Here is a 19,387-nt window from a genome sequence, read left to right as displayed (position 1 = left end):
TTTATATTATTGTATAATTTGTATATACAGTTTTGTTTCTCTCTGATACCATTTTACCTACAAGAAAAAATGTATCTCATTTTCCTTGATTAGTCAAAATTTTCAATTGAGATTGGTTTGCCTCACCAAGGCAAACCAGAAACCTTAAACCAAAGAAAAAGAATTAAACCGATTTTTAGTAATACCCATGCACATGAAAATTAAAATTTAAAGAGAGAAACAAGACTGTATACAATAATAATATTTGATTTGATATTCCTGGAAGAATAAAAATAGAAATATAGATGAACGTGCAATACACACAGTCTAACAAACAAATTCACCCTATATTGCTCGTCTATAGTCTAACTTTATGATATCTTTGTCATCGATCGATATCGGGGATAATGGTAGTGATTTTCGTTTTGTGGGAAATTCTTACATTTAAAAAAGAAGACTTAGATGAAAAGATTTTCCCCAATAAAGTGGGAGGTGCATCTACGTTCTACATCAAACGTGTTCCTCCCATTAGTCGTTAATAAATTCGGTTCACATATAATGACTTCCCGTTCTGCATGCCACTAATTGATACATCACGATTCACAACTAGTCAATCAAGGTCTATTTCATCAATTTCTTATAAGGTTCAAATTTTTGCATGAATAAATTACAAAAACAGAGTTAATTGTTTGCCGATAGGGTCGATAATTTAGGATATAAAAATATTAGTTAGAGACTAAATAGTTTGTAAACAAATCGCTAACTTTTCTTTCATATTTCTAGAAGGTCACTTAACTTTTATTTTTTCCTGTTTGGCTAAGTCCATTTGATCGGAAATTATATTAAACTTTGTTTTTTATTTCATAGCGATTTAGACTTTTCTCCTGATTTGTTATGTCCAAAATCCAACTTCGTGTTTTTCGATTGAGCGACAATTTTGTTAAATTGTAATTCAACTTATCAAGAGTCAAGACAGAATACATTTTGATGCACCCGTGCTATGAACCTACATATAATATATTTGTTTTTAAATATTTTTTGTTTGTTTAATCATGACTATTTTAATTGATTACGACTTGAGGAAACGGAATTCACAAAATTGCCAAAAGCCAGTGTATTTGTTGGATTCATGATGATCATTTTGGTACACGATTAATCGGTTTCATAATCTAACGTTCCGATCTTTAGAGATCATACACCCAAGTACCCAACCGAACCTAAGAGATATGGTCATATATAAGAGATATGGTCATATATAAGAGATATGGTCATATATATGATTTCTAAGAAAGGACCATATTCAATTATGTTAAAGGTTGATATGGTCATAATTAATTTTATCAGCAATTAGAAATTTTTATTAGTAAAACGAAATAGATATTGCACTTGAGCATATCTTGATCCCATGTCTTGTGTATATAACTAAATATATAATAAATAGGCGTAAGCAGAGTGAGAGAGCGTGCAGACACGACAAAACAAAAGGCCTCCCCACGTTCCGGTCGGTTGGTGACAACGACTAATGTTTTCGTTTCTCTGATTTTCAATCTCTCTCAAGTTTTCATCGGAGATATATAGACTTTTTGTCTTCACTCAGCTTAATCTCTCTTCTTCTTCTTTTCAGAATCCATTTGTTTTGTGTTTCCCCAAAAAATGAGGAAACTTTGTCCGAACTACAACCTCGAAGACGGGTTAGAGACCGTCCTCGAGGTTCCCATGCCCGAGGAGTTGTTTTCTGCGTCCAAGACAAAACCGGGATGGAACCAAATGAAGTCTTACTGGTCAAAACCAACCGCGACTCATGCAACCGCAACCGCAACAAACATGACGAGACTATTTGGTGGTCGTAACGCCGAGATCCAGCTCCTTCTTGGAGTCGTTGGAGCTCCTTTGATCCCTCTCCCTGTTCTCCCTGACCACCACAACGATTACGAGAATCCTATCCACAAAGACATCAAAGACCAACCTCTCGTAAAATACATCTTCCTTACTCTGTTTTTACATTTTACATATATATATATATATGAGCATTAACTATACATCTTCCTTTCCAATATGGCAGGAGATGTCGATGGCGCAGTACATAGTAAAGCAGTACATAGCGGCCGTAGGAGGAGAAAAGGCGTTAAACGCGGTGGAGAGCATGTACGCTATGGGGAAAGTGAGGATGACTGCATCTGAGTTCTGCACAGGAGAAGGAAGCCTGAACAGCAAAATGGTGAAGGCAAGGAGTATCAAGAGTGGAGGAGGAGAAGTGGGAGGCTTTGTCTTGTGGCAAAAGGGAATAGAGCTATGGTGTCTTGAGCTAGTCGTCTCTGGCTGCAAAATTAGTGCCGGTAGTGATGCCAAAGTCGCTTGGAGACAAACTCCATGGCATCCTTCTCATGCCTCTCGTGGTCCTCCTAGACCTTTGCGCCGTTTCCTCCAGGTAATCCATTATTCCTTTAATATTTCCAATCGGTTTTAAACTTTTCAAGGAATCATATCTTTTAGGTGGTTTTTACCAATGATACTTTTCTACATTTTTTTTACAATTCTTTCCGTTTAAATATAAGTGTTGTTGAACTATATACCCTATTAAGAAAATTATTGACATATTCTATTTATACAGAAATTGATTTTTTTTATACAAAGTAAACAATTGGTTGAAGATAATTTTATAAAACTTCTGCATTGACATTTTCGTAAAATAAACGACACCCGACAACGTCTTTTTTGGTCAAGAATCCTAGAGCGTTATATCAAGAAATTTATGATGGAATTTGGATATGTTACGTGACAAATCAACATATTTGAATAATGATTATTATCATGTAGTAGAGAACTGCTATTTCCACGTCAACTATTTTTGTTTTTTAATTTGTTTTATTATATTTCTGTGAAAATATAGTTTTTTCTTACGGCGATATAGGCATTTTTATACAAACACTATAGGCTTTTAATGAAATGTTTGGAATAATATTATTTGGAAAATCAATGCGGATATTTTTCTTGTGGCTATACTACAATTCTAGTTTCTACTTGATTCATGAGAAGACAAAGATCCTTTATGTCTCATAAAGCATATGTATCCACTGATCATTATTATGACGCTGAATGATTGAGTGTTTCCACTTGGAGTTCAATGATACATTCTTCTTATATTCCACCCTGATTTTTATGATTCCTAGTTGTCAAAGTTTCCTTTTCCTTGATTGTTGGCAAAAAGATCTTTCAATCATCAAACTTTCTCTTGTTTTAACTCTTCATCTTTTCTTTTCCACATTTCTTTCTAAAAATAAATAAATATTTGTCTAGCTAACCTACCTTCAACGTTGTCAAATGATAGAATTTGTCATCCTGGTTTTGGTCATAGTATAATTCGTTGATTAGTTTGTATTTTGAGTTGGGAAAATTTTGACGCTCATATAATTTAAGAAAAACCTTTGATTTTATATCAAAAGTGAACTGATATTTTACAATGTAAACTTATGACTTCTGAGATTTGATGTGGCCATAACTAAAGTATGATGTGTCCCATAGAATTGCTCTTACTTTCTCATTTCAATGTGGAGAAAATCCTTACCAAGTTGGTTGGAACTTAGAAAAGTTACAACCATCTATGGTCCACCACTAACAACAACAACCAAAAATATATATATATATAGATTATCTCCCAAGTACATACATATTTTTTTATTACCTAAGTAGACTTTTTTCCCAAAATATCAAATAGTATCTATTTACAACCCAAGATCTTTGTATCCTCACCGTCACCGAACAGTGAATTAATTTTACTTATCGTTGACTTCCTTTCAAGTCTTTTTGTTTTTACTACTTTGAAAAGAGATGAATCATAACAAAAGTATCTGACATAAATTTCTGAAAAAAAAAAAAAAAAAACAGGGTCTTGATCCAAAATCAACGGCTAATCTATTCGCAAGATCAGTATGCATGGGAGAGAAGAAGATAAACGACGAAGACTGTTTCATACTCAAACTCGAAGCCGAGCCATCGACGCTTAAGGCGAGAAGCAGCAGCAATGTAGAGATCATACGGCACACTGTGTGGGGATGTTTCAGCCAGAGAACAGGTCTTTTGATCCAACTCGAAGACTCTCACCTTCTACGAATCAAAGCTCAAGACGAGAACAGTATATTCTGGGAGACAACTATGGAGTCTCTGATCCAAGATTACAGGATCATCGATGGGGTCCAGGTTGCACACGCTGGTAAAAGCTCGGTGTCTCTGTTTCGGTTTGGTGAGAACTCGGATAATCACTCGAGGACTCGGATGGAAGAGACTTGGGAGATTGAGGAGATGGATTTTAACATCAAAGGTTTGTCTATGGATTGTTTCTTACCTCCTTCTGATCTCAAGAAGGATGACGATGGAGAAGAAGAAGTCGAATGTGGGTTAGCTGCGAATAACGAGAAGCTGCCTATGAAGATCCGGAGCGCTTCTTTGAGGATTAGTTCATCTAAGATCCTAGCCATTGTCGAAGAAGAGGATGAATCAGAGGTAACTGAGGAGTTGCATGAGACGTAAGAATGTGGCCCAAGTTTCGGTTTTTGTACATACTTTAATCTATTGCAACACCGAAACATAAAACAGAGGAGTTTTTCTATTTTTGGTTTTATGGGTTCCTCTGTAAATCAATGGACTCTTGGGATGCAAATGCAATGTCAAGTGATCATATTTCTCAATATTTCTCATAATATAATGAGACGAGAGAAGAGACTTCACAACACTGCATTTGCATTAAGCTTTAGAGTGACTAGCGCTATATACATTATCCGCAACCACGAAACAAATTTACATTCACAAGACAGAAATAAAACCCCGCAAATCGCATTATGTTCTCTTCTAGGTCTTGGTCTTCCTCTCTAAACTTGATTAAACTTAAAAAGTGGGAACAAAGGCATTGGCACAAGAGGCAAGTACCTTAGAGAGATCTCTAATGGCGTTAAACCCTTTTCTTCATTTTTTTTTTATCTTCTGAATCTCTTCCTCTTATGGTGAGCTCTGTTTTGCTATGTGGAGGGAACATTGAAGTGGAATAGCCATGAGATCACAAAGGCAAAGACCATACAGGCTAAAAGGAAATTCAAGAACCGGTGACCTTGCCAGAAGCTTCTAGCTTCCACCAATCGTGGACCAGATGTTCTCAGAGCTTGATTCACTGTACCATTTGCTTCATTCCGGCTTTCCTCAGACTCTGCCTCAACAGTTCCAACAACATTACCCGCAATCGACCCACATACTTCACAGATTCTGCAGCAATCAAACCATTGAATCACATCACAACGAAAAAGTTAAAACCTTTGTCTCTCATCTGAAAACAAATGGCCTCAAGACTGGAACTTATCCAACAATCAATCAAAATCAAAAGTGTCCATTAACCCCTAAAGAAAGTACACTTTCTTAATTTATGGAAATCTAGCCACACTATCTTAAAGCTCAGATTTTTTTTTTGTCTTCCCCCTAGTGGAAGTCACAAAACATCGTTCTCAAGAGAAAGCTATCTAAATTTAGAAATGTTCAGACAATTTTGGTTACTAAATAAATTGGGAGGATTTTGCTCACTTGTTTCCTTTAATCTTGAACCAAGTCTCAGCACAGTGCTTGTGAGCAGCAGCGAGATCATCTTTGCAAGAACAGCCTAGCTCAATGGGAACACCAGATTCCAGATTCGCTGCATCCAAGCTCATGTGACAAATCCTGCAATCCTTGTCAGATTGCGACAAATGCACGGCTTTCTCAGGCAAACCGAGCTCCAGATCTACTTCCACCGAACACAAGGACGCATTGGATCTCCTCTCCTCATCCTTGACTATCTCTTCCTCCTCATCACCGGAGCTCCGACGAAGCTCTCCGTCGTCGGTGATGACCTCTTTTACTCCGTCTTCCTCGCCGTCACAGCCACTTGAGCCATGGATTGCTTTAACAGAGACAAGGGTGTTGAGATGTGGCTGTACGGATTCCATAATGGTAGAGACCCAGATCACGAATCCTCATGTAAATGACGGGTTTCTTGTATTTATGAAATTGAGACTTGAGATGAGAAGATCATCAATGATTTCCTCACCTGCTTGAAATTAAAAACGAAAGCAGAGAGAGAGAGAGATTTCTTGTTGAAACGTACTCTAAAATTACATGTTTGCCACTGAGATTTTGGAGTTTAGTGAGAAGAGTGATCGTCAATGTCGTCAGATTCTCTCTGGCTTCTAAGAAAAAATAAGGGAAATAACTTAACTTTGTCTTAAATCATCTCTCTCTTGCTTCACCTGCGTCCTGTGATATTATAATGAACAAGCAAATCGGGACACGAGACCGACCCCACCTCTAAAATCATTTATAATTTCGTCATTACCGTCACTCTTTAGTAAATGTTCGTTATTGATTAACTCTATAATTCGATAATTTCAATATTATTATACGGCTCGTTCTAATTTACTACAAAAGTACAAATATTATATTATTAAAGCGTTGGCAAACTTGTGATTAGTATATCGAAGAAAGATAAAAAGTATAAAACTGGATATCATAGTTAACTCGGAGAAATTTATCTTAGAAAAATATTTTGGCTACTTCTATTGTATACTTTTGGTTATGTGGGAAACTTTCCTTCCTAAAATGAATTACTATAAATTATATTTTCTAAAATTTAGTATCTTACTTAATAACCATTATGAATCCTTTAAAAGACAATATCGATCATTGATTTTTCCTTCTTATCATTAATTACTCAAATATATTTCTAGTGGCTTTTGACTAATTTTAGTTATTTGAAATAAATTTACGTAAATTATATCTTTTGAAATTTAGTACTTTATCACATATAAGTTTTCAATTTTGAAAAGACAATATTATCGCTAACAAATCATCATGATGAACTCATCTAAAAGAACTCTCCTATCTATTGTATGCTCGATTTTTACTTTCTCTATAATGGTGGTGCCTTTGATTCGTTCTGAAGCTTTGCAACAAGATGAAAAACCGTTTTTCTTTAGCAGGCCTCATGTGAATGTTACGATTCAGAATAATAATGATTATATTCTTGGAGTTCATTGTAAATCCGGAGATAAAGATATAGGTTTCCGCAGTCTTAAAAAGGGTGAACGATATGAATGGCATTTTCGTGTTAATCTTATGAATACTACACTCTTTTTTTGTGGATTTAGCCAGGAAAACATAAACAAAGGCGTGTTTAACATCTATGAATCGATTAGAGATACCGATAGATGAAAAAGTTGCACATGGATGGCAGAGATTAAAGGAGTCTATGGATATGGCAAGGATTCACATGACGCTATCCTATTTTATAAATGGTTACACTAGTTTGAAACTTATATAAAAAGAAAGATGTAATGCAATTAATCAAAATATAAAATAAAAGTATGTTTTAGAAGCTTATCCATTTTTTAACTGGTAAAATTATTATATTCAGTATTCACTTGTTTATGTTTTAATAATGAGATTTTTTAGTTGTCAACGCTAGAAAAACATCCGCAATTTCAATCCGTTGTGGTTGAAACCTAGGCATTACATCATAGTAGAAAACGATGTTTCAAAATTTTGACTTGTATTTTCTTTACAAATTTATGCTTGTATTTTTTAAGTTAAAACGCAAAACTTAAGTTTCTACGTTTGTTCAACATTCCACATGGTTTTTTATTTGTAAATTATTTGCGAAAATATATTTTCTAAGGCAATTTCATCATTCCACAAATTATTAATAAAAGCTGTAATCCACTCTTATGGAAAAGAAACATATGTGACATGTCGTATATGTATTACTTTGCATTATGTAATATGCATGAAAAATCAACAAATCGACTAATGGTTTCTTTTGACAAATAGATCAAACGTATATTAACTCCTATAAATAATGATAATAATTTTTTTATGGGAAATAATATCGACATTTTAAACTGTTTGTCTACATGTTTCTTTTCAAAAATTCAAATGCTTAATCAGAGAGGGGGAGGGCCAACTTTGGATTCATAGAAATATACACATAAACCAATACAGTTATAAGACAAGCCAAGTCTCCTAAAAATTTATCAAATGTTTGCTATATTTAAATGAGTTCGTCGTCACACGTATGTTTAAAGTGTGCTAAATCTATTGCCTATTAGATGTCTTTTTATTGGAATAATGTAGGTTTAGACGGTGTTTTGTAATTAAAAATTGAGGTCTGTAACTTTTGGATTCTACCGCAAGACTAGAAATATTATTGTAATATAGTTAAAAAGTGATGATAACCCTGTAATTAGTAAATCTAAGAAAAGAAGTATTAGAATTCATAGTATTTGGGAGAAAGATATCTTTTTAATTGGAAGAAAGTTACTTTAGAAAATGATTTTGGTTATTTCTACACTATTTTTGGTTAATTGAGCAACTTTTATTTTATGATTATAATTACTCCAATATCTCTAATGGCTTTTGACTAATTTAGGTTATTTTCAATAAATTAATATAAATGATAATTATGATACATACTAGAATTTATTATTTTGCTTATATAAATTATGAATTATTGAACAAAGCAATAGCATCACTAGCAAATCGTCATGATAAACTCATCTAAAAAAAATTCCATATCTATTTTCTGGGCAATGTTTACTATATTTATAGTGGTAGTATCATTGATAAGTTCGGAAGCTCTACAACAAAATAGAGAGCTGTTTTCAGTGACAGGACCGCTCATGAGAGTTACGATTATTAATAAGAATAATTATATTCTTGGAGTCCATTGTAAATCAGGAGATAAAGATATAGGTTTTCGTGATCTTAAAAAAGATGACTCTTATGCCTGGAAGTTTCACGTTATTTTTTTTAATACTACACTCTATTTCTGTGGATTTAACCAGAGAGAAGTAAATAAAGGTGTGTTCGACATTTACGAAGCAATTCGGGATTTTACAAGATGTAAAAAATGCACATGGAATGCAGAAATAGATGGTATTTATGGATATAGTGAAAATCCACAGCCGGCTTCTCTGTACTATAAATGGTTAAAATAGTATGAAAATAAGTTATCTGGAAATAAATATGTAATGCAGTTTCTTAAAATATAAATAAAAAATATGTCTTAGAAACTTACATTTTTTAACTGATAAGTTTTATTTACATTTTTATCTATTCGTTATGTTTTAAATATGATTTTTAGTTGTTTAAGCACTAACTAATTAAATCCGTTGTGATTAAAACACTAGACATTGAAACATCGTAGAAAACCAATTACATTTACAAGTTTGGTTATTTTTCGGATAGCCACCCATCATTTTGTTGTATACTTGCCAAAATTCAGAAGTATTTTATTATTTAGAGGAAGCAATTTGGATAATATTGTTTTAATTGATAGGTACCAAACAAAATTATTTTATTAACCCGCATTTAGAAGGAAGACGTTTTAGCAACTAGTTGGCCATGTTCAAACATTTGATTTAAAATGCAGTCCACATAGAAAGAAATCATGTCCACGGAGTCGTATAGGTCTTACTTTCTTTCTCAAAGTAATCTGTTTTTGGGTCAAAACACATTCGTTCGGTAATAATAATACTAATGAATTACTTTTCTAACCAATAAAGTTAGCACAAGAAGATGCACGGATCTGGTTGAACGTAAACAAACCTGAAGCTGATGATTTTAAATTTGTAATGATGTATCTCATTCCCATTCTTTGTTCTATGTATGGAGAAGACAACGCTCGAACTTTCTCAAGTGCAGCGTTGGAACATCTTAGATCAATCCACGGTAAACGATGGGGTCTCTTGGTTGTTACGTTATCACTAAGGATCTACTCTGTTCCACATTAGAAGATCATAATATTCTATGATACCATAATGCCTTGAATCGGAGTTGCTTGGTTTTTTACTATGCAGTAGAATGCTTAAGCAATACGCATCAAAAGAAAAGTCTTATATGAATCCTCCTGAAATAAAGCTCGCGAGGCAATCCAATTGTATTATCGCACGGGAAGGTCTATGCTGAATTCAAAACCTACTCCTCTCTGAAACATCTGATGGCTAATATTGATTTGAACCTGCATGGTTTTCGTCCTAAAATAAGCTTTGATTCAATGGGAATCTCTCTCTGGTTTCAAGTCTTTGTTATTTACTCTCTTTTTTCTTGAAGTTTAGAGAATTTCATTTTTTTTTTGTCTCTTTGTGCGCATTTTCTTCAAGGCTCAAGGTGCCTGCCTCCTATTGGTATCAATATAATCTTGTTTTGTTTTCCCGTCTTTTTAATCAATCAATCAAGCATTATAAAAAAACAATTGAGCAAGTCAAAGGCTCCTTTCCTTCATTGATACACATCTCCACACTTTGATATTTCAAGTAACCAATAAAGTCAAGCAATTAGAAACTGAAGTTTTTGAGACTTGCAGAAAGAAAGAAAAAAAAAACTGAAATGTTTGAGTGCTTATATTAGGAAAAAATACATAACGCACCAAATTCATGAAACTGAAAAACAAAAAAATTATAAACATTTCACTTAAAAACATGAGAGATAGAGAGAGAGAGATGTCGTTGCAGCTTTAGCCAAGATCTCTCCTTTTTCAGCTTCTCATCATCTTTCTCCAAATCCAACTTCTTTCTCTTTCCTGGGTTTTCTTCGTTTCCAGCATTTTCGCGTGGTGTTCTCATCGTGACCTAAATCCCTCTTTAGCGATCGATGGAATAACATCATCATCATCAGGCGCCAAAATCTGTGTCCGAGAGATCCCCTGTCCAGATCGATTTCCACCCATTCAAAAAAGTCCCCAACTTTCGTGAAAATTCTGTAGGGTTTTAGATTTAATCCCAAATTTTTGTTGATCAGATCGGCCCAGGAAGAAGAGGCGATGAAGATGGCGACGAATGGCCGGTTTTTCACAATCGGGCTCGTCACGTCTTGGTACTCATCGAACATCGGAGTTTTGTTGCTGAACAAGTACTTGCTCAGCAATTACGGCTTCAAGTACCCGATCTTCCTCACCATGTGCCACATGACGGCTTGTTCGCTTCTCAGCTACGTCGCCATTGCTTGGTTGAAGATGGTTCCGATGCAGACGATCCGATCCCGAGTCCAGTTCTTTAAGATCTCAGCTCTAAGCCTCGTCTTCTGTGTGTCGGTGGTCTTCGGAAACATTTCCCTCCGGTTTCTCCCTGTTTCCTTCAACCAAGCGATTGGTGCTACGACGCCGTTTTTCACCGCCGTGTTCGCTTACCTGATGACGCTCAAGAGGGAGGCTTGGCTGACTTACCTCACTCTCGTCCCCGTCGTCACTGGTGTTGTTATTGCCAGTGGAGTATAATCTCACTTCCTCAACTCTTAAAATTTCAGTCCTTTAGTATGCATTGAGATGAATATACATTGTTACGGCTGATGAATTTTTCTGATGCTTTAGAGATGATTAGAGGGAATTTTACGGTTCAAGTTGTTTTGTTAGCTAAATATGGTTCATCCAATTCATATCTTGCCATAAATAGGTATAGTTTTTGAACAAGCAAGTTGATATTATGAGCTGAATAAGGTTGATTCAATTCATATCATTGGCCAGTAATAGCAGCTATTATCTTAGGAACAAGCTCAGACACTGCTAAAATTACATTTCTCTTTGATAAAATTTGGCATTGTTTTTTGTGCTCTGGGTTCCCTGAATTCTGTGTTTCTCTCGTCCTCTCTTCCCAATGGGATTTATGTTGCTTAAAAATTTGGATTAGCGGAGATATAGTCTTTTTTCTCTTTGTGATGTGTTTGATCCCTCTGGGATCTTCTTTACTTTATTGACGGCCTCCTTTTCATATATATCTGATTCTTTGTTTGATATGTCTTAATTTCTGTGTGTCTTCAGGGTGAGCCAAGCTTTCACCTGTTTGGATTTCTTATGTGCATTGCAGCCACAGCTGCAAGAGCACTTAAATCAGTGCTTCAAGGAATTTTGCTTTCTTCTGAAGGGTAAGAAATGGCTGCATTGTCGCGGTGGCCTTGTTAAAGTTCTATATTGCCAAAGTTGGAATATGTTAAAGAGTGTTGCTGAAAAAGGTTCTAAAATTTTATTGAAGGGAAAAGCTGAACTCTATGAATCTCCTCCTTTACATGGCTCCAATAGCTGTTGTGTTTCTTCTGCCCGCTACTCTTATCATGGAGAAAAATGTTGTTGGCATTACAATTGCACTTGCAAGAGATGATTTCAGAATCGTTTGGTATCTGTTGTTCAATTCAGCGCTCGCCTACTTCGTGAACTTGACAAATTTCTTGGTCACGAAACACACTAGCGCCCTGACTCTGCAGGTAATATACACTTCATTACATTCTTAATTGGCATTCTCGTTTATGGTAGAAAAGATGGTATGGGTTTTGGTTGGAACAAAGTCAGTTCAAGTAAGCATATAAGTAGTAAGAAGCGTCTATCTGCTTGATCCTTCCGTTAGTGAATTCGTGTCATGTTCTTGTGTTGTCTTTTTGGATGTTGAGTGTATGATAATGCTCGATGTTTCCTGCATTTCCACATGATTTTTGAGATGCAATGCAAATAGACTCATGGATCCCCTTTTGGCTTGCTCTGTGACATGACAGGTTCTAGGAAACGCCAAAGGAGCAGTAGCAGTGGTGGTCTCTATTCTAATATTCAAGAATCCGGTTTCAGTGACTGGAATGCTCGGTTACTCCCTCACTGTCTGTGGAGTTATCCTCTACAGCGAAGCCAAGAAACGGAGCAAATGAGAAGACCAAACACACCAAGATTCATCTTCTTCTTCGTTCCTCCTTATATATATGTTTTATAGTTTCTCCCCTATGGAAACACAGGCAAGTAGTTTCTTTTGCTGTTACCAAAATCTTACACAGGATACATCTCTGACTCTTGTCTTAATGAAAAGCTGGTCCAAAAGCATGGATATTTTTTAGCAGAAACACGTGAGGCAAAAGCAACACAAAGATGAGTATCAAAGGCAAGAATTTAGAAGAGACCTCATAATAATAAGTAACTTTTTTTTTTTGTTCATTCTCGGATTCTCTGTCCTTAGGTGTAGCAGGTTGTTTTGTTCTAAGAGTAACGTTGAATTAGCTTTTGGTTCTTCGATTCAACATTTACAACAACACAGATTAATTAATTAAAAGAGAGAAAGTTCCCTCCCCTTTTTCTGTTATAAAAAAAATCCCATTTTCTTGATGTTATTCTTCGAGAATCCAATATATTATGATGCTATCTCAAGGTGACAGGTTCCCTGAGTTGTTCAGAACACAGAGCTGTGTAGTAACTATTGTGGCAGAGAATCAGTAATTGGAAGTGATAACAGTTGCAGGAGAAAGAGCTAAAAGAGAGAAGGAGACAAGAGAATTATGTTTTCCCCTTATGAGAGAAGAGTCCTGTCTTTGTCTTTGTCTTTGTATTGTCAAATCACTCGCTTCATTTCTTTTTCTGGAAACGGTAGCCATTATCATATCAAGCTGTAGATCCAATTTCAATGCAGCATATCTCATTTTCATGATCCAATCCACACATTACTAAGTAGGCCAACCCAAATATGATACTTAAAAAAAATCAGGATCATTGACCAATATGTGTAAAGCTCTGTTTCTCTCTCTATGACTTTTTAATCTCCTGGCTAAAACTTGGAACTTAGGACAGTTTCGAACTTGGCACCCTGTGTTCTTTTCAAGAGGATTGCTCTTCCCCTGAGTAATAAAATTCACGAGAGAATGGAAAACGCCAAATGCTAAATGGAACGAAAAGGGAAGAGATGTTGGAGTAAATTGGTTTAATAATAATACTTAACAAGTCAGACAAAAGAAAAGGCTGAAAAGGAAGAAAGAAAAGAAAAAAAGTTGGGAGCTTGTAGACTGTGACAGTTGAGTTATAAACTCTTTCTAGTACTCGAGTGGCTTTTTCATGGAGAAACAGAAGATTGAAAAGTGAGGTCTCTTTTGCAGGAGAGGTTGATGATGAGGACGAGGATCTACCCACACGACGTATCTACGCTTTTATCCTAAGGACATTCATTCTATTAACCAATGGACTCACTTGAGACTTTCCACTATCTTTTTTAACTGATTTTGATCCAAACAGTATAATTTCATATCAAAATGAATTATTTTGTTTTGTTTTTCACTCTATAACTGGTCAAATAATATATAGAGGGATGTAATTGTGATTATGCTATCTTGACATACCTAGTGACTCTGCAGCTCTAACTCTGCTGATTTCAAAGATTCTAGAGTGGGGCCACATTTACTTGGGTATAGATTTGTCAGCAATTTTGGATTTTAAAGTATGTTTTGAAATTGGTTTTATTTCTTTTCCAAGAGTTTGTATGTCCATATTCTTCTGGAACTCCATTCTTCAGTTCTCCTATTTACGAATAATGGCAAAAAAAAAACAAAAAATTACCTTAACAAGTATAACATAAACAATTGCTTTCCAGAGCATTAAAATGTGAAGTATATATTAAAATGAAAAATGTTATAAAAAAAATCCCTAAAACAATCTAACCATTTGGAATTGATTATTTTGATTGATGTCTCTAATTTTACTCTTTTGTATATTAAGCTTTATACCATCGAACTTTTAGTACTGTACATTTATTATAATGTCATCATGTCAATATTATTAAATTAAAACCAAAAAATGTTAATGTTATTTAAGCATATAGAAGCATACAATAATTACGAGAAGAATAGTAACGTAATGCAGATGAAATCATGGCAAGGGCTAGTAAACAAAATAAATACGTTTTAGTCTTTGAAAATGTCATTTTCTATGGTTAGTAATAGGATGGACTATACATGAGATAACACAGGCAAAGGCCACATGGAATGTTCTCCTTTATGTGTCCCTTGCTGGTGAGATTTAAATTATTTTAGCTATCTATTAACAATTTCTTTCGACATGTAATTACCAAACGGCAACTTATTCAACCATTTCATTTTCTCTGATAGTAAGTCCAAACAAAACAATATAAAAATGTAAATGACAAAAATTATTATTTACATGTTGCTCGTGATGCGAATGTACTGTTTAGGATAATACTTAAGTAAGAGTCTCATGTGTCACATATGCGTTTGCCTCTATATGGTGACTTTCCTCTTTTATGGAATTCATTCAATATTTTGAATAAAGTTCTGATTGGTGTTTATCTTATGATATGAGTTATCATTTTCTAAACCACACCTGTTTATTCACTTGATGTGATTTTCTTTCAAAAACAATATTATTAACCGTATAGAATCCACAATCGTCATGTAAGTCTAATGGACAAATATGCTGGAACATTAGAAAAAAGAGTAGATCATTGCTCTATGACAATACAACAAAACTAGTAGAACGAAAAATTTTGCTTTATTTCTTATGATTTTGATTCATCAATCATATATGTACACCTATGACTCTAATTGTGTAAACCTTACTTGTTCACTTTATTATTTGCCTGCACTAAAATCGTGTTTTTTTTCAACATCTACTTAATATTGGAGTGGGCAACACAAGTGGTTGTTACGAACAAGGAACAAGATCAGCTGTCGAAAAATACAGAAAATGAATAATAAAATAATAAAAAATGTGAGAATGTTGGAACTTGGAAATGCTGAGTTGTAAAGTCATGGCAAGAGACATCATTAATTCAAATATATTAATGTAGTCAATGAAATAGTTTCATCTTATTAATTGTATACCCAACTGGTTGTATCAATCAAAAAATGACTTTGGAAGTAAATGACCTGCTACATACTTCAATTTGGAAATGAGTTCTCTACTTGCACGTTATGACTGATTTTGCTTTCGTAATAATAACAAAAAACAATACTCCATATTTAGAAAAGGTACAAACAAAATTGTAAAAGTTATTGTAATCGCGTCTTTCCAAATTCTCCTTGAAAGAGATGCGCTCTCTCTCTATGCAAAAATCATGAGTTAAATTTTGAAATGGACATTTCTTGGTTTTTACATAAAGACACGAGTAGTGTTACTTGGAAAGTTTTCGAAAGTATGGAACATATCGAGATAATCAAGATTGTGTATATAAAGTTTTCACGGGATAAAATTATCAAAGAAAAATCTTAGAGGTATGTGGATGGATCATGAGTTGTGTCAGAGCATTGTCTTATGTCAAATTTTCTTTGGAACCTTCTTTTAAGGACCCAAAACTAAAATAAAAAGGCAGCTGAATATTTGATGTTATAAAGGTTAAAGAGTAGAGCACATAATGTTTCAGTGTTATGAGTTTCAAAGTACAAAAAGACAATAAGAGCCATTACTTTTTAATAAAAACTTATGCAAATTAAATAAACTCAGTTATCAGATCCCCAATACTCGCCCTTTATTACACCAAGACATTAGTTTAAAACCTCAACCTTTCCCTTTTCCTTATAATTTCAACAAAATTAAAATACAAAAAGAAAAGATTTGTGCTTCCTCGCACTCGTGCATCTCATAATAATTAACTCCAAAAATCGGGATTTTTCATTTAAATTTTCGTCCTACCTGCCATTGTTGTTGCCTTGCCTCCTCTCTTTTCTATGACTAAGATTAAATAAAATTTGGGCTTATACAACAAAACTAAAACGGCCAAAACTGTTATAAAACAAAACTAAAAGGACCTAAAAAAACAGATTTTTAAACAATGCTGGAAGCGGAGGCACGGTGGGACCAAGCGAGCCATCTCGAAATCACCGCCGTGGCTTGTCGTTGTCTCGGCTCTCCTCCCCATCTCCTCCGTCTCTCAATGCTCGTTAACTCCGACACGCTTCTCCCGTTTATCACTTCTCTACCATCCTCCGCCGCAGCTAGTTTCCGGCAATCACTTATTATCATCTCCGATCGTAGGTAAAGAAGATCCGACGGCCTCACCTCGCTCCACCTCTGGTCTCGATTCCCGCCGGAGATTATTATCCGGTGCTCGAATCTCCCTTCGAAGCTTTCCCGATTCGGGATTAACAACATTCCGTCTTTCCTCTGAGGACGATCTAAGCACCCGAGCTTGACCGATTCCGTTTTCTCTTCTCCGTCGTGGACTGTCAAAGAGCTATCGAGCGATCTCCTAAACGAAATCGGATTCGATTTTGAAGACGAAGATGTTCTAACCTCGTTGAGTCGACTCGCTCGCTCACCAGCCGATGAATGCCGACCCGAGATCCGACTAACCGGTTCGAACCGGGTCGAACCGGTGTTGTTGTTACTGTTTGATTCCTCTTGGCGGTAAGAGAAACGTAGCTCGAACCAGGAGTTACAATCACCGATCAAGAGGATGTCTTCCGGGTCGACCCGGTAACGGCAAAGCGGGCAAGTGGAGTGAGCGTCGAGCCACGTGTCAACACACTCCACGTGGAAGGCGTGTTTGCATTTCGGCAATAACCTCAAAACTTCCGTCGGTTCGAACCGAGCCAAGCACACGGCGCACTCGAGCCCTTCCTTTTGACCGCTCAGAGCACCGAACCGGAAAACCGGTAAAGATTCGATCACGGACCGGTCTATACCGGAGTTTTTTCTCCCTCCTCCTCCACCGCCATATCCTCCTCCGTATCTTGAGACTGCGAAACGCTGCGGGTGATTGACGTAAACGCTGCCGTTTCGTCGTTTGCAGTGTTTGACGTAGAGGAGGAGCAAGAAAGTGAGGGAGAAAACGGCGGTGAGGACGGCGATGACGACGGCGATTCCGGGCATGAAAGAGGAAGTGATGTTATTCCGTTGCGGTGTAGAAGGCGGTGGAAGAGGCGGCGGGGTGGTAGGGTTCATTATAACAACCGCCGTGGTATTGTAACGATCAGTGTCTGCGAGTGTGACATTGAGGAAGAGAGAGAGAAGAGAGAAGAGAAGTGGCAAGGAAGAAGAAGAAGAAGAAGCCATGGCGCTAAAGGCTTCTGGTTGGAAGAGAAGGTCTTTCGACTTAAAAATGCTTTTATTATTTTATTTTTCTTTAAGTGCCTGAAAATAAGGGAGACACTTTTTTCAGTATGAGAAAGAGAGAGAAAGAGAGGTTTTAAAGGGAAAAAAAATACAAAGTGAATAAGGACAAAGAAGATGCATTAAAAACATGACTCCGTCTTTCATCTTTCACGCCATAATTGATTTTAGGACTAACCAATATTTTTATTTTAACTTCTGTGATTCTTTTAACTGAATTTATTATGGACATTTGAACCCAAAAAAAAAGAATTTATTATTGACAATTATGATATTCAATCAATTCAATAAAGGCTAGTAGCTAGCGAAGGGTGATTTCATGCAGTGCAATTGCAGTGTTTGCATGTGTTTAACTATCTGCTTTTAACAAAAGATACAAATTGTATAGGTATATAGAAAGTTGGACTGTTTCAAATGTATAAGTTCATTGAATACTGCAATGTTTTGGAATTATCACACACAAATTATAGATCCCTTTTACTGATTCAAAATCCAACTGCTAGCACCAAGCCGATGATAGCTTCTGGTACAATCAATGCATGTCTCTTAGTCCTTCTCTTTAGAGTTTAAACTATATAAAGACTACTTTCTAAGCCACCGAATCATAGCAAACTCTCCTTTGGATGTAACTTTTCTCTCCACTAATTAATGATTTTGATTTCCATTTTTAGATATAATTCAAATCTTTGTAATAATGTAAAACTCCAAAGCTTATGAAACTCACTCACAGGTAAAAACTAAATTTGTCAATATATATATCAACATGGTCGAGAAGTGTTGATATCTTCTTAGCTTTAAACTGATGAACTTTCTGAAATTTTATTACGCCTCTTATATATGAAATAATGTTAATGTCCTAGTCATGTATATTTTGTTTTATCAAGATGCATTAGATGTTTAGATATTACAATCACATTTTAACCGTTCATACAAAACCTCCATCTGTTCTTTGTAGAATCACAACTTTTCTGTCACGCTTTCAAGCCATATATATCCCCCTTAAATTCTTTTGTATAAGTCATGTACTCTAAACTTAATAACAACCTTTGGAAGATAAGATTTCCAGTTTTATGTCTACCAACCAGGAACCAGCTGGGAAACAAACTCGTGACGTAAATTATCATTACATCAACTTATGTATCTAGTCTTTTCTTAATTATCCTTCTATTCTAAATAGCGCTCCTTAAGATGCCATTGCTAAGCACACATCTAGCAAGCATTTTGGTTTTCTGATTTGATCGACTTTTCTATGTACTTTCTATCACCATGTTTTCTCGTAAACTCAATCATTGCCTCGTATACAAATTCTTGAGACTGTTTCCAAATTGTCCCAGTTTCAATTTCATCAAATGCATAACAGCAAACATTGCAGTAGAGTAGGGGATATGGTACTCAAGATCTACCAATTGAAATAACAGAAAACATTGCATTTGACAAAATTTGAAGACTTGCATTTTTTTTTCCACAACAACTACATTCTACATAATCAATTGGTATTTGCTAATTTTGTTTGTTATATTTATTTATCTAATATTAGAT

General features: G+C 35.4%; 6 protein-coding genes across 7 annotated transcripts; 4 read left to right on the top strand and 2 right to left on the bottom strand.

Annotated features, from left to right (window-relative positions):
* Positions 1–1,400: 1,400 nt before the first annotated feature.
* On the top strand, positions 1,401–4,660 carry LOC18017402. Of its 2 annotated transcripts, none has more exons than XM_006398982.2 (4): positions 1,401–1,480; positions 1,604–1,950; positions 2,042–2,407; positions 3,865–4,660. In XM_006398982.2, the coding sequence occupies exons 2-4, from the start codon at positions 1,633–1,635 to the stop codon at positions 4,504–4,506; spliced, it is 1,326 nt and encodes a 441-aa protein (XP_006399045.1). In that variant the 5' UTR covers positions 1,401–1,480; positions 1,604–1,632; the 3' UTR covers positions 4,507–4,660. The 2 variants fall into 2 exon arrangements, with proteins under 2 accessions (XP_006399045.1, XP_024012094.1); XM_024156326.1 differs by having other exon boundaries at positions 1,469–1,484.
* Positions 4,661–4,719: 59 nt separating this feature from the next.
* Positions 4,720–6,226, bottom strand: LOC18017401. The gene is made up of 2 exons (XM_006398981.2): positions 5,545–6,226; positions 4,720–5,232 (listed from the first exon to the last, which is right to left on the bottom strand). The coding sequence occupies exons 1-2, from the start codon at positions 5,943–5,945 to the stop codon at positions 4,992–4,994; spliced, it is 642 nt and encodes a 213-aa protein (XP_006399044.1). The 5' UTR covers positions 5,946–6,226; the 3' UTR covers positions 4,720–4,991.
* Positions 6,227–6,835: 609 nt separating this feature from the next.
* LOC18017400 (S-protein homolog 28) lies at positions 6,836–7,351 on the top strand. The gene has a single exon (XM_006398980.2). It carries the CDS (start codon positions 6,847–6,849, stop codon positions 7,204–7,206), a length of 360 nt encoding a protein of 119 aa, XP_006399043.1. The 5' UTR covers positions 6,836–6,846; the 3' UTR covers positions 7,207–7,351.
* Positions 7,352–8,534: 1,183 nt separating this feature from the next.
* Positions 8,535–8,987, top strand: LOC18017399 (S-protein homolog 6). The gene has a single exon (XM_006398979.1). It carries the CDS (start codon positions 8,535–8,537, stop codon positions 8,985–8,987), a length of 453 nt encoding a protein of 150 aa, XP_006399042.1.
* Positions 8,988–10,810: 1,823 nt separating this feature from the next.
* Positions 10,811–12,950, top strand: LOC18017398 (probable sugar phosphate/phosphate translocator At5g05820). The gene is made up of 4 exons (XM_006398978.2): positions 10,811–11,257; positions 11,804–11,907; positions 12,015–12,243; positions 12,529–12,950. Exons 1-4 carry the CDS (start codon positions 10,811–10,813, stop codon positions 12,673–12,675), a joined length of 927 nt encoding a protein of 308 aa, XP_006399041.1. The 3' UTR covers positions 12,676–12,950.
* Positions 12,951–16,372: 3,422 nt separating this feature from the next.
* Positions 16,373–17,956, bottom strand: LOC18017397 (RING-H2 finger protein ATL43). Its single transcript, XM_006398977.2, has one exon. The coding sequence runs from the start codon at positions 17,789–17,791 to the stop codon at positions 16,562–16,564; it is 1,230 nt and encodes a 409-aa protein (XP_006399040.1). The 5' UTR covers positions 17,792–17,956; the 3' UTR covers positions 16,373–16,561.
* Positions 17,957–19,387: the final 1,431 nt, after the last annotated feature.

This window comes from Eutrema salsugineum, unplaced genomic scaffold, assembly GCF_000478725.1.
Source record: "Eutrema salsugineum unplaced genomic scaffold, Eutsalg1_0 scaffold_2, whole genome shotgun sequence".
NCBI lineage: Eukaryota > Viridiplantae > Streptophyta > Magnoliopsida > Brassicales > Brassicaceae > Eutrema > Eutrema salsugineum.
This window is presented reverse-complemented; position numbering and strand designations above follow the sequence as displayed.